Source organism: Telopea speciosissima, chromosome 5 (assembly GCF_018873765.1).
Source record: "Telopea speciosissima isolate NSW1024214 ecotype Mountain lineage chromosome 5, Tspe_v1, whole genome shotgun sequence".
Lineage (NCBI taxonomy): Eukaryota > Viridiplantae > Streptophyta > Magnoliopsida > Proteales > Proteaceae > Telopea > Telopea speciosissima.
The window spans coordinates 9,253,235-9,266,253 of record NC_057920.1 but is presented as its reverse complement, the minus strand read 5'-3'; the positions used below and the strand labels follow the sequence as shown (position 1 = coordinate 9,266,253).

The 13,019-nt window shown below is 37.1% G+C and overlaps 1 protein-coding gene across 1 annotated transcript; it reads left to right on the top strand.

Annotated features, from left to right (window-relative positions):
* Nucleotides 1-1,487: 1,487 nt before the first annotated feature.
* On the top strand, nucleotides 1,488-12,997 carry LOC122662571 (COP9 signalosome complex subunit 4). The gene is made up of 14 exons (XM_043858237.1): nucleotides 1,488-1,772; nucleotides 1,868-2,019; nucleotides 5,238-5,341; nucleotides 5,462-5,522; nucleotides 5,836-5,928; nucleotides 6,947-7,047; nucleotides 8,101-8,209; nucleotides 9,578-9,622; nucleotides 9,744-9,812; nucleotides 9,913-10,004; nucleotides 10,123-10,165; nucleotides 11,419-11,478; nucleotides 12,432-12,491; nucleotides 12,755-12,997. Exons 1-14 carry the CDS (start codon nucleotides 1,643-1,645, stop codon nucleotides 12,827-12,829), a joined length of 1,194 nt encoding a protein of 397 aa, XP_043714172.1. The 5' UTR covers nucleotides 1,488-1,642; the 3' UTR covers nucleotides 12,830-12,997.
* The last annotated feature ends 22 nt before the right edge of the window (nucleotides 12,998-13,019 follow it).

Here is a 13,019-nt window from a genome sequence, read left to right as displayed (position 1 = left end):
AAGGTTTACGAACCCTAGAATTTTGGGGGGATCAGACTCCTCTACGACACAGTGGTACACCAAACATATTGTGGCAGGTACCACAACTCGCCACGTGGATGAGCTCTCATTTGGACGGCCTGGATCAAGTTGGAAATCTAGATTTCAAAATCCACAAATCCACTTGTACATCGCATTTGCACCACGCTTAGTTTTCCTAGCTCGATCTAGGCTGTCCAAAGGGGAGCTCATCCACGTGGCGAGTTGTGGTACCGTATCACAAGATGTTTGATGCACCCTTGCGCGTAGAAGAGCCCAATCCAACTTTGGATGGTGGAGGAAAACTTTGTTCTTTTGTCCAAAGTTGTAAAAATATACAATAACCCCAAGGGATCAACTCAGTTGGCAAAAAGCCAACTCCTCAAATAATAGGTCATGAGTTCAAACCACCCTGGGGCATATCCCCATCCCCTATCCCCCCCCCCCCCTATCATAGCTCTCCAATTCCAAAAATAAAAAAAATATACAATAAATACCATTATATTGCATGTTAATATTACATTAAAGCAGCATATTATAATGAAAATCTTTTGGAATAAAAATCGAATATAGGTAAGTCAATCCAAGACTTATTTTCACTGAATAAGCACACGCTTGTGTTAATTTTCTATATCACTAGTATATATGAAAACATAAACTCTATTTAGTTGCAAGAAAAATTGAAAAGGAAGGAAGTGAAAAATTTTAACCTAGAAAGGAAATTTTTGTAATTGATACCAATTTTCATATATGGTTATGAAAATTCCTTTTACTTTGTAAAGTTAAAAAAATATATATATCTAAAGTGTATCATTAATAAACACTAAAGAAAAAACTGAAGTAGTTTCATCCTATGATGTATATTCTCGTAATGAGGAGAAGCTAATATTGTCTACCTTTTTTCATCTGCCAAACCTCAATTTTCATGGTTTAATATGTGCAGGAAGTCAGATTCTTGGAGTAAATTTAACAGGTTGATCTTATATTTTTTTGTTAGAAGGCAAGTTTATTTTGTTTGTTAGAGGATATATTAAATCGTCCCGTTGCCTAGAACCAGAGTTAGTTAGTATTCGTACAGGTCTTTAGCTTGTCTCCAGTCTAAGGTTGAAGGTGAAAGAAATGTGGTGCTCGAATCAGCGGATCGCCGATCATCTTCCATCTCCAACTACTACTCCTTGGCCTGGGTCTATAATAAATGACTTTTTGTATATAAATACTATAAGACAGGACATAATGTTTAGTACTAAAGGGGATCCTTTCTGTTTTGCGAAGAACTATATATCTATGTATCTTCTTCCTAGTTTAATATATTTTATTTTCTCATAAAAAAAAAAGATAATGGTCCTCAAAATTTTCTTTTTAGGTTTAACTTTCATTGCAACCAAACGGAACCGTAAGGATCACGATATGAAAGAATGACACATACCGTAGGTGGGTAGCATCTAAACGCCTTCGACGTCTGGGTATCTGGAAGGCAGAGAGAGGAAGGCCGGAAATTATAGAGAGTTAATAGGGACTCTACAGCTTCACTCGAGGTTTTGAGGCAAAAGCGTCACCATAACCGACGGGTATAAAAACTAGGGTTTCGAGTTGTACGACCTCGACGACGATCACTCGGCAAGCCATGGAGAGTGCCCTCGCGAACGCCTCTGCGATCGGTGACCAGAGGCAAAAGATCGAACAGTACAAGCTTATACTATCGTCTGTTCTCGCATCCAACGACATCAAACAAGCAAAGAAGTTTATCGATCACAGTAATACTTTCAATAGCCCATTTGGAGTTGGTTTTCAGTTTGTTGATTTCAAGTTTCTCACTAGTTTATTCACGGTAATATTCATTGGGTGACAGTGGTATCCGACGACGTTCCCCTGGTGGTGTCCCGACAATTGCTGCAGACTTTTGCGCAGGATTTGGGAAGGTTGGAACCCGAGACCCAAAAGGAGATTGCGCATTATGCTCTTAATCAGATTCAACCTCGAGTTGTTTCGTTTGAGGAACAGGTCGGTATCAAACCCTTTTCTTCTCTCGTCATTTATCTAGTGATAAGGTTTATATTGTTGCTTGAAGTCTATAACTATGCATACATTGTTGTAATTCGTTGTCCAACTGTTTATGTAATAGAGGTTGTGGGTGTTAGCTAAGTTATTTTTCTCTTCCCCGTCTCTTGGTTGGGCTTGCTTTGATAATACATGCACTTTAGTCAAAATATCCATGCTCAGTCGATGTGCTGGCCTGATCACTTGGGCAATGTACGGTGACTTACGATGCTCAGAATTTTAAAAGATGAAGAATCGATGCTTTTACAACCTTTAAAAGTTTTTGAAAAAAAAAATCTCTAAAATTGTTCCGAGGTCATGCAGAAGAAGTCCCCAAGTATAGACAGGAACATGAAGATTCAGGAGAAAAGTAAAATAGAAACAAAGAAAACTGGGCGAAGCTATCCGTAATATGACGACTAATTCAGAAGGGAAGAGAAAGAAAAATGTATGAACTAGAAAGGTATACTCTTTTTTGAGTTTAAACTGGAAAGGTAAATGAAGAAATAAAACAGGGCTCACACGATTCTGGGAAAAGTAAAGGTTAATTAAGATATGTCGTACTCAAATGGTCACTAGAGATGAATTTCTCAAGATTTGGTCTGTGGACATGTACACCAGTGTCCTGTATAGGTACAGATTGAGGTGTCTGCCATGGGCACTGGTTTTAGTGATGAAATGAAAAACTTTTTGGTCTTCCTCACCCAGAAAATATAGACACACGTTGCTTTAATTGGTGAGAACAACCCCCACATCCTGGCACTTGAAGGAAGAAAAGTTATTTGCTTAACCTTAAAAAATGGATCCCTCTGAAGTTTTATTCATAGTTTAATGTTATGGTTTATATTTTCTTTTTCTCTCGGTAGTATTTTGTTTTATTTATTTATTTGCATGTTGTATTTATAGAATTTATTACTTCGGGGAGACATCATGAATGGGAAAAGGGCTATGTAAAGTTTATTGATCAGTTATTAATGGTATCCTAATCCCCTGACAGTATTGACCCGGAATCCAAAGGAAAACCAGAACTACAGGGTTAGGAAGAACCGGATTTAGAGGGAAAATATGACACTCATAATCTGCTGGTCAGATGGACCAGATATTCTTGTCGAAGGGTCTATATTTGGAACAAAAATATAACCTTAACATAGGAGAATCCACTGGTCAGATGGTAAGTTATAGCCAGATATTATTAACTTACTAAAAGAGTGATCCTCAGTCCTATAACTATTTGTGCAGAACAATATGTAGGGCATGATGTGATCAGGAACCCATTATGCTGCTGGAAAGAGTGTTGAGATGCTGGGCTGCAACTTAATTAATAACTGAACTCAAGAAGAATATCAGAACCAGAATAAAACTTAGTAATGATAAAGAAAGCTGAAGTTGTAACAATTTTAGCATTCATTGTGTGACAATATCAATTCTAATAAACCAGCAGTATTGCAAAAGGAAGAATACGATGGAGGAAGAAGAGAGTTTATGTATTGGTAAAAACAGTACCGTGAGTGGAGGATATGCCCCCCTTGTTTACTTAAATAATAAGAGATTACAACCAACAGAATAACTAGAAGCTTCCTATCCTAGTTACAATAGGAAACTACCACAAACACAGAAATAGAGACATAAGCCATCTAAAAGACTAATAAAAGAAGCAAGGTAGTAGCATAAGTTACCGTCATCAGTGTTCTTGACCCATATGTACCCCCATGGTACATATGGGGCATGTACCCCTTACAACATAAATTGGTAATTTAACACTCCCCCCAAGCTGGAACGTATAGGTCACACCCATGCCTAGCTTGGAACAATTCTTATGGAAAGCAGGTCCAAATAGAGGCTTGGTATATATATCACCAAGTTGATCAGCGAGGATACAAAGGTGTAATGATGAGTTTCTTCATGACAACACTCCACACAAAGTGACAATCAACCTCGATGTGCTTTGTCCTCATGAAAAACCGGGTTATTGGCGATGTAGGTAGCAGCTTGGTTGTCACAGAACATCTTCATAGGTTGGTTGACTAGAAAACCCAACTCTTGAAGTAAAGATTTTAACTGCATCAACTTAACTGCAGTATGAGTCATAGCTCTATACTCAGCCTTAACACTAGATCTTGCCACAGTGGTATGTTTCTTGCTACGTCAAGTGATTAGATTACCACCCACAAAAGTACAAAACCTTGTGGTAGACCTTCTGTTACTATTGGCACCAGCCCAGTCAGCATCAGAATATCCTATCTGATCAACACACTCTGATGAGGACGATAAATGAACCCCTTTTCTGCAGCCCCTTCAGAAATTTCAGCGGGTTTTCGAACTATGATCCCATATTGAATGAGCCCCAAAAATTTTCTTGTTTTTAAAGAAATTTTAAAAATTGTCAGAACTCATATCTTTCCATGCCCAAGGTGCATATTTTTAAGATTTACTGCTATCATGATTCATGCATTGATGTGTTTTGTTTTCTCCTGTCCCCTTTTTTGGGCCCAGTCTTATTCTTTTAACTATATTTCTTGTGTCTATTTACGTTTGTAACAATTTGTTGTTACGTGTTAGTTAATATGTAGGTGTTGTAATACTTTAATGATATGTTGTAATGCATACATGTATGCATGAGTGGTAGCTAAGCTATTGTATGAGAGTCATCTGTTGCATGGGAAATTATGTGCGGTGGTGGTGTGGTTATCTAGTAGTGAGTATGAGATAGATGGTTAGTAGAACTGTAGAAGTGGTGTCATCGTGTAGGTTATGGTAACTAGGTAGTTATGGTCATGATCAGCACTAAGTAGTTATTGTATTCCTATTTAATCTATTACACTGAGAAGAAGATATAACCGTTGAAATCCCTAAATTATCTCTTGTGAGATGAGTTAGGCTTCCTCACTCAAGCCAGACGTCTGGCTTCGTTTGTGAAGCCCTATTTTCTCTCTTTCCCTATTATCTCTCTCTCATCTCCTCTCTCACTGCGTGTAACTCTTGTTCATTTCAATTGATCAAGACATTGATGGAGCTGAATGTATTTATTTTGCTTCTGGGCCTCTGCCTTAGGGATTATGATATTACCAATAAAATATTTCATAAAAAATGAATAAACATAATTTGTAATAATTTGATTTGTTTCCTTAGTAAGCTGAATGCATGTCTGTTTCAGAGTTTTTCATCTATTTGTAAACCTGCAGGTGTTGATTATCAGAGAGAAGCTTGCGGAGCTGTATGAATCTGAGCAGCAGTGGTCAAAAGCAGCTCAAATGCTTAGTGGCATTGATCTAGATTCTGGAATCAGGTAAGAGAGTAAGCTTCTTGTTTTTATTGATCTTGGGACCAGATATATTGTCTGTCCCTGTTGCAACCAGGTAACTTTTAACCATCTGGTCTAATTTACTGTCCTTATATGTTGTGCTAGGATGCTTGATGAGGCCTACAAGCTATCCAAATGCGTACAAATTGCTCGCCTATATCTTGAGGTACTTTGACATTGTCAACCGATGAGAATTTCTTATCAGAAAGATATTTTAATCAGACTAAGCCAAATTTTAAATATGTGGCTTCTTCAAGAAAATGGTGTGTGTTTTTTTTACCTCTTCAATGTATAAAGAAATTTATTAAAACTCGAAGGTCGAAGCATACATGTCAAGGAAGAAGAGAACTAGAATGCCTCCAAGGAAGGATTGCAATACTAACAATTGTGATACCGGAACATCTGAATTCAGGCTTCTTTTTCTGAATTGATGATATCAGAGTGCGACTAGGTTGACTGTTCTTTCTTCTTTTTTGCAGGATGATGATGCTGTAAATGCGGAAGCTTTTATCAATAAAGCTTCTTTCTTGGTTAGCAATAGTCAACATGAAGTGTTGAACTTACAGTACAAGGTCAGCATTCTTTCTCAGCTTGTTTTGTTTATTTTTGCAGTTGAAAGGCCTCTATTTTTTCTTTAGGGGAATGGAGGATTATGATCACCACCATTGGATGTGGCTTGATCCTCTATTTTGGACCTTTGATTTGTATGCTGTAACTTAGTTGTATTGTAATAATGTAGGCTAGACGCATAGCATAGACTGATAATTAGTTCAGGTATTGTTAATATTATAATATTTTATTGAAGTTTTTATTAGTGAGGCCATTGATATCCCGTGTAAAGGGATTTTTTAAATATTAGATCTTAGCTAGTTAGTTTTGTTTTGAGTAGCGCGAAAGAGTCCTATCAGATTTCGTTTCTGTTTTGGGGTTTTATTTGTTAAGAAAGTTAAGAGCTCTGATAGTATTTTCTAAGTTAGTTTACTTATGTAAGGAAGTTGAAGTTAAGTGAAATAGAATCTGTTTTCCTTTGAAGAGATGGAAACCTTCCAATCATCAGTTTATGAATGAGATATTTTTTTGAGAATTCTTCTCCTCTATTCTCTTTCTTCCACATTACTGTTCATGGTATTGTTCACTCTCCTTTTTCCTGCCAGATCGATCTTCTGCTCTACCCCTGCTATCGGTCTGTTTTCTTTCTAGGCAGCAGCTTAGTTGCTTTCTTCTTTTCTCTCATCACAAGCTGCTGGAGTATACAAACTAGCAAGATTCTCAGTCCCTGCTTTGTCAGGAAAATATTTCAGATCTAGGCCTGTGGAGCAGCCAATCAGATCTTTGATTCTTAATAATTGGAAATCTAGGTTGGGTCTGCATTAGGGGGGGGGGGAGGATAAAATCCTTGTATTATGTTTGTAAAACACGTTATTCCTTTTTTCCCTCTCCATTTCCAGGTTTTTTATGCAAGGATTTTTTTATCTGATCTTTGATTCTTAATAATTGAAATCTAGGTTGGGGCTGCATTAGGGGGAAAGATGAAATCCTTGTATTATGTTTGTAAAACATTTTGTTCCTTTTTTCCCTCTCCATTTCCAGGTTTGTTATGCAAGGATTTTAGATTTAAAGCGGAGGTTCTTGGAAGCTGCTCTACGTTACTATGACATCTCTCAAATTGAAAAGCGACAAATTGGAGATGAGTATGTACTTGTGCATGTAGTTCTGAAAAATTTCTTTCTAATGTTTTTTATGTTAACAATTGAAGACTGCTTTTAATTCTGAGTTGATTTTGATGTCACATCAAATGGACATTGTGAGAAACAACACCTTCCCCCACCCCTGATAAAAGGGGAAGAAGAAGGGTTGTGATGTCTTACAATGGAATGCTTTTAGTGTTTTAAGTCCTTTGTCAGCTGCATCCTCCAACCCCTTTAAGAATGTGACAACAATCTTCTTTCTTGTTCCTTAGTAATAACATTATGCAATTGCTGAAATGAATCGACTTCGAGAAACTATTTAGATATCAAGGGAATAAAGGAGAAATAGAAATAGAGTGCATGAAATAGATGAAGCTGAAGGAATTTGTTTTCCTTATTTTCTGAGAGAAAAGTAAAACCGATTTTTCTCTTTGGAGAACACCCGATAAAATTGGAACAATATAGAGAAAATCCAAAGGATTTCATATTAATATTTCTCAAAAAAGCGAACTGTTCACTGAGAATGCTGAATACTTTACCCATTGACTCTACAAAACTATACACCCATATTTACATTCCAATAAGACCTGGAACCCAAAAACCCACTTTTCCTATTTACAAATTACCCTCAGTTATAAGGAAAAGAACAGAAGTATCCATTTTTTGATCTTATACTCCATGATTTTTGCCCTGTTCACCCCTTCATCCATAAGATATTACTGTTACCTATTGGATTGGAAATGGAAACTAGAACTACAACAAAACAAAGAAAAATAACTCTTTATAGAGAATACTAGAATAGGATGGTGGGACAGTTATTTTATGGAGAATTATGAGTGTTGACATGTGATGGAATTAGTTTCTTAAGGTGGATAGGGACTCTATCTGGGGTCTAACGCTAGGTTCATCTCCTTTAATGCATGATTTTCTATATTCAGTGAAACAGCATGCAATACCTTTATTGTATTAATGTGTACACTATTTGATTATTTGTGTATAACTGTATATGCACATATGTATATATCATATGCCTCTTTTTCTCCCCATGTACCATAGGTGGATAGATGAGGATGCTTTGGAGCAAGCTCTGACCGCTGCTGTTACATGCACAATTTTGGCTGCTGCTGGTCCCCAACGTTCTCGTGTTCTTGCCACTTTATATAAGGTATACACATTTCAGAATATTGTTGACAAGTCAAGTTTGCATTCCATTTCTTTAGAATGTTCTGAAATCTGGAGTTAGTAGCCTAATGCATGATGTGGTACTTGAATTGCTTCTTGGCATGTAATAAATACAACTCAACTCAGCTTTATCCCAATTAAATGGGGTTGTTGGCTGCATGGATCTTTTTTCTCCAATCAACTCTACTCAAAGTCATACTTGTTACCAATCCAAAGCTATGCATGTCTTTCCTCACCACTTTTAGTGTCATTTTAGGCCTATCCCTTGCTCTTGTAGTTCTTCCAATCTGAATCATCTCAGCTCTCCTTACTGGAGCATTCAAAAAAGAAATTTCTATGTCCTCTATTTTTCTCTCCATTCCCCCAATGTAAATTCTCTATGATTTCATAATTTTATGTAGTTACTTAGTGTTACCTCCATGCATTCATATATCTTTTACTGAGTTAATGTGTATTTTTTTTATTTCATAGTTCATACAAGTTAGATTCTCCTGTCGTGCTGGGTTGTGCCTCTTTCCTCTTACTATCTTTTATCTTTTATTTCCATCTCTCATTTGGCATTTTCTATTTTTCATTTCTCTTCTCTTGTCCCATCTGTTCTTTCCTTTTTTTGTTGGAACTCAGTTTTCCTTAATTGGTTTTGTTTGGATTCATGTAGCCAACCCCATTAAGTTGGGATAAGGCTGAGTTTGTTGTTGTTGTTGTTTTTCATACAAGTTAGAATTCTCATGAGTTTGCTCTAATCTCTTGAGCGATAATTTGGTTTCTTCTCAAAGATGAAATGAATGCCACCACCATGGGCACTCTCTGCCTTGAATGAGAAGAAACTCATTAGTGGTTTGCATAGGATTTGTTTCTAGAACAACTTTAAGCTTGTAATTAACCTATCTTTGCACCCATACATGTCCTGTCACACCCATGACCATGTCTCAGTTTTGCTATTATTAATTATAGTTGGAGTCAATGCCCATAATCTCTAGAACACTCCCTTTTTATGGTTAATTGCTGATTTGTGCTGCTCTTTTTATTATTATTATTGGGGGAAGAGTTTTCTTTCTGGGAGTGTGGCCCCTGCGCCACCATGAGGGCCAATGGGAACGTGCTTTGGAACATCGACAGGGGAGGGATTTCTGTTTTCCATGGGGCGGGGTGGTCATTTCGCCCCACAATGTCTCTAGGTTCTGGAGCCTTGCTCCTGACAGAGTCCTTTTTCCCTTATTATTATTAATTTGATTTCGATCCACCCATGGCTTTTGAAATTTAATTGTACAATATATTATGGATGCTTTGATATGTGAAATGTAGACACCTCAAATGAGATATTGATGCTGAAATTGGGCCTTATTGCCAGGATGAACGTTGCTCAAAGTTAAAGATTTACCCAATATTGCAGAAGGTATAATCTTGCTTGTATTCTCAAAACTATGTACTGTTGCAGTTTCTGTTTCCCTTCATTTGGTTGTTATCTTTAAGGAATGTTGAATGTGGAATATGATACCCTTATATGAAATCACCAGGTGTATTTGGAGAGAATTTTGAGAAAACCAGAAATTGATGCATTTGCTGAAGAACTAAAAGCACATCAGGTTTCCAATCTTTTTGGCTTCTTCAGTTTCAGCTGCTTTATTATTGCTTTGACCTTTGAGAGCAAGATATGGTAATTCTCATGTTGTAGTTTTCCAACAGAAAGCACTTTTGCCAGACAATTTTACCGTGTTGGATCGTGCTATGATTGAACATAATCTTCTTAGTGCGAGCAAACTTTACACAAACATAAGGTTGGAAATATTATGCTGATGCTTTTCATCCTTTGATCTTTTCTTAATACTAGTGGTTGGTATAAATGCATTTATAAGTCCACTAATTCTTTTTCCTTTTTCATTTTGTAACTGGTAGCTTTGAGGAGCTTGGCACATTGTTGGGTATTGCTCCTCAGAAGGTAGCATTTTTACCATTATGTTTTGTTGATTATCTGTTCCTTTCTTTGAGGATTTTTATTTGAGGGAGAGCAGATGCAACACTGTCATTAATGTGATAAATGTTGATCACCTATACTGGCTAAATAAATTTTGTTTTATTTTCACTTCCATTCGGGGTTAGCAACACACTTAGACATTGAAAAGTCAACATGTTCACATGTAATTTTAGAATCTGCTATTAATAATTTTGCTTTATACCTTGTAACCTATCAGTCTTCAGATTTTAAAATTTTTATTATTGTTATTATTCTTTATTTGATCGTTAACTTGACCACATGTAGGAGAGGGGATATCTCCCTTCTCTTGGTCTACCAATAGGTAGTGTAGAAGTAGAGCTCTATTTGGTTATTGGCTTATTGCAGACGTATTTATGTTGTCAGATACAGCTTCTGTGGTTTTTGTTAATCAAGAGGGACATAACTTTATAATTCCATCATTTTACCTAGATATCTTTAATGAGAAACATGGGTGCAGAACCAATAAAGATTTTAAACTAACAAATAGTTGGCTGTCGCTCAAATTAGTTTGGAGGGGCTGAGGATCCATAACCATTCCAAAGCCTAAAAGATATTGTGGCTAGAAAGAAAATCAAAGTGGTCTTGCATTTCATTATATTCATGTTCAGAAGATTGTTTGATGTTGAAGCATGGCATCCGGGGGAACGGGTTTAAAGTTTCTTTGCATTGCTTAAACTTAAAGGCTTCACTTCTCTTCAAAGTTTTTTTTTTTTTTTTTTTTTTTTGATGAAACACTTCTCTTCAAAGTTGAAGCATCATGCAGTCTTGAAGTCTGGCTCCGGAGCAGTTATTGGAATTTAAGCTGGCCTTACAAATAGACATCAAGTTTGTGCATTCTGATTCTCTGAATGAATGAATCATTGAGTTGTGTCCCAATGTCTTGATTCTCTTTATCGTTTCTTCAACTTATGGGGTTTCAGTTATCGCTAAAACGCTGCTCTCAAAATATTAGATGGAATCTAAAATCTTATTATCTGATTGGTCTTTTAGTTAATAGAACTGAACTACCATTTTTATTTTTGTGACAATTTGAACTGTATTCAAGTACCTACTATGCATACAATTTTTGTAACACGTGTAGGTTTCCTTTTACAAATATATGTCAGAAATCATACTTGACATGCCAGAAGCTGTATCTGTATCCAATTTCTAATTTCTATATGATCATTAACTTTTCATCTCATTTTTCTTGACAGGCTGAAAAGATAGCTTCAAGAATGATATTAGAAGATAGAATGAGAGGATCAATTGATCAGGTTTGACTTGCTTCTTATGATTGTAGTGCAATCTTTGCGGTTTTGAATCTTGAACATGGATTCGTTTTGATGAGGGAATTGCCATCCACAAATTTTGGGAACTCTCGGATGTTGTCTCATAGGGGGTGAGGTTCCAACATGCCCGTGGTGGGCAGCATTTCCGACATGCCCCAATGTGGCCGTTGATTTGAGTCTGGGTTCAATCTGTTTATCTTAACCGTTGGGTTTTTTTCTGCCCTAAGACGTGCTTCTTCTTCCTCCTATCCAGTTCCCCTAAAAGAGTGACTCCAATCTCCTTTTTTTGTTTTTTTCTGTCTTCACCGGCAACCTGAAAGCCTGTCTTCGTCCTCTTCTCTGGCGGCCTGAAACCTTATTCCTTAAGCGTTGAACCTGAGATTGTTTTTGTGTGTGTATTGATGACCATGTTAGGGCATGTTGTAAGCCTTCATATTGATTTTTTTTTTTTTTTTTTTTTTTGGGGGGGGGGGGAAGGGAGTGTAGGAACCTTTTTCATATCTGTTATTGAAGAAGGATAGGGGATGAGCTGCCCCACAAGGCCACAATAACTAACTCGCTGACATTTCTAAGACCAAACATGGAGCCACATACTAAGATGCAGAAAAGAAAAAGAAAAAAAAGTTTCAAGCACAAAATTAGAAAAGTGAGACAGCTCTTCCCTTAGTTTTGCTGATTAAGGCCCCTCAAACTGGCTATTGATCCCATTAAAAGCAAAAGGATGGCCAAAAATGAGGACTCTATTAATCAAATAGAGTATGAGAGGTCGAACAATGATCCTGTTGAATCAACAATTGATTTTTTTTCCATGCTGTTGGCCAAATGCCCCATAACTGGGTATTGACCTGGAAGCCTCGAGTACCCTACTGACTTTCCTTTTCCCGTTATTTTTATGCACAAGAGCAGTATTGATTGAGTTGACGAATCCCCAATTTCAGGTTGAAGGTGTCATACATTTTGAGGATGACACAGAAGAGCTGCAACAATGGGACCAACAGGTATGCCCTTTATTTTTTTTTTTTGAGGGGGGAGGGGTTGGTGTGGGAGGGTGGGGTAATTTGCAGTTTGAAGGGGTTTAGTGGGGGATTACAATAAACTCTCATATCTAGTCGATACCATGTTGGTCTCACTTGGGGGGTTGGGGAGTGGGTGGATTGGTAAAATGAGATGAATACTTTGAGTGGAATTGAAGTCCATCAATTTTCATGCTTCTTTCTTCATTCTTTTCTGTTTTACTATAGTTTGCCATTGGATGTTACAGATTGTGGGACTCTGTCAAGCCCTTAATGACATTCTGGACAGCATGGCGAAGAAGGGTCTGCCAGTCCCTGTTTGAACTGCTTCAGGGCCTCAGTGGTGCCAAGGGAACCAAGGGAAGATTGATAGGATGAGTGCCTGGCTTGAGATTAAACTAGATATACATGTGTAGTTTAAGGACGTCACATTTTTCTTATTTTTTGTAATTATTTCAGTTTTGCATCTTTAATCTTTCATGACAATGCGAGATCCTCCGCCCTCAGTAGCTT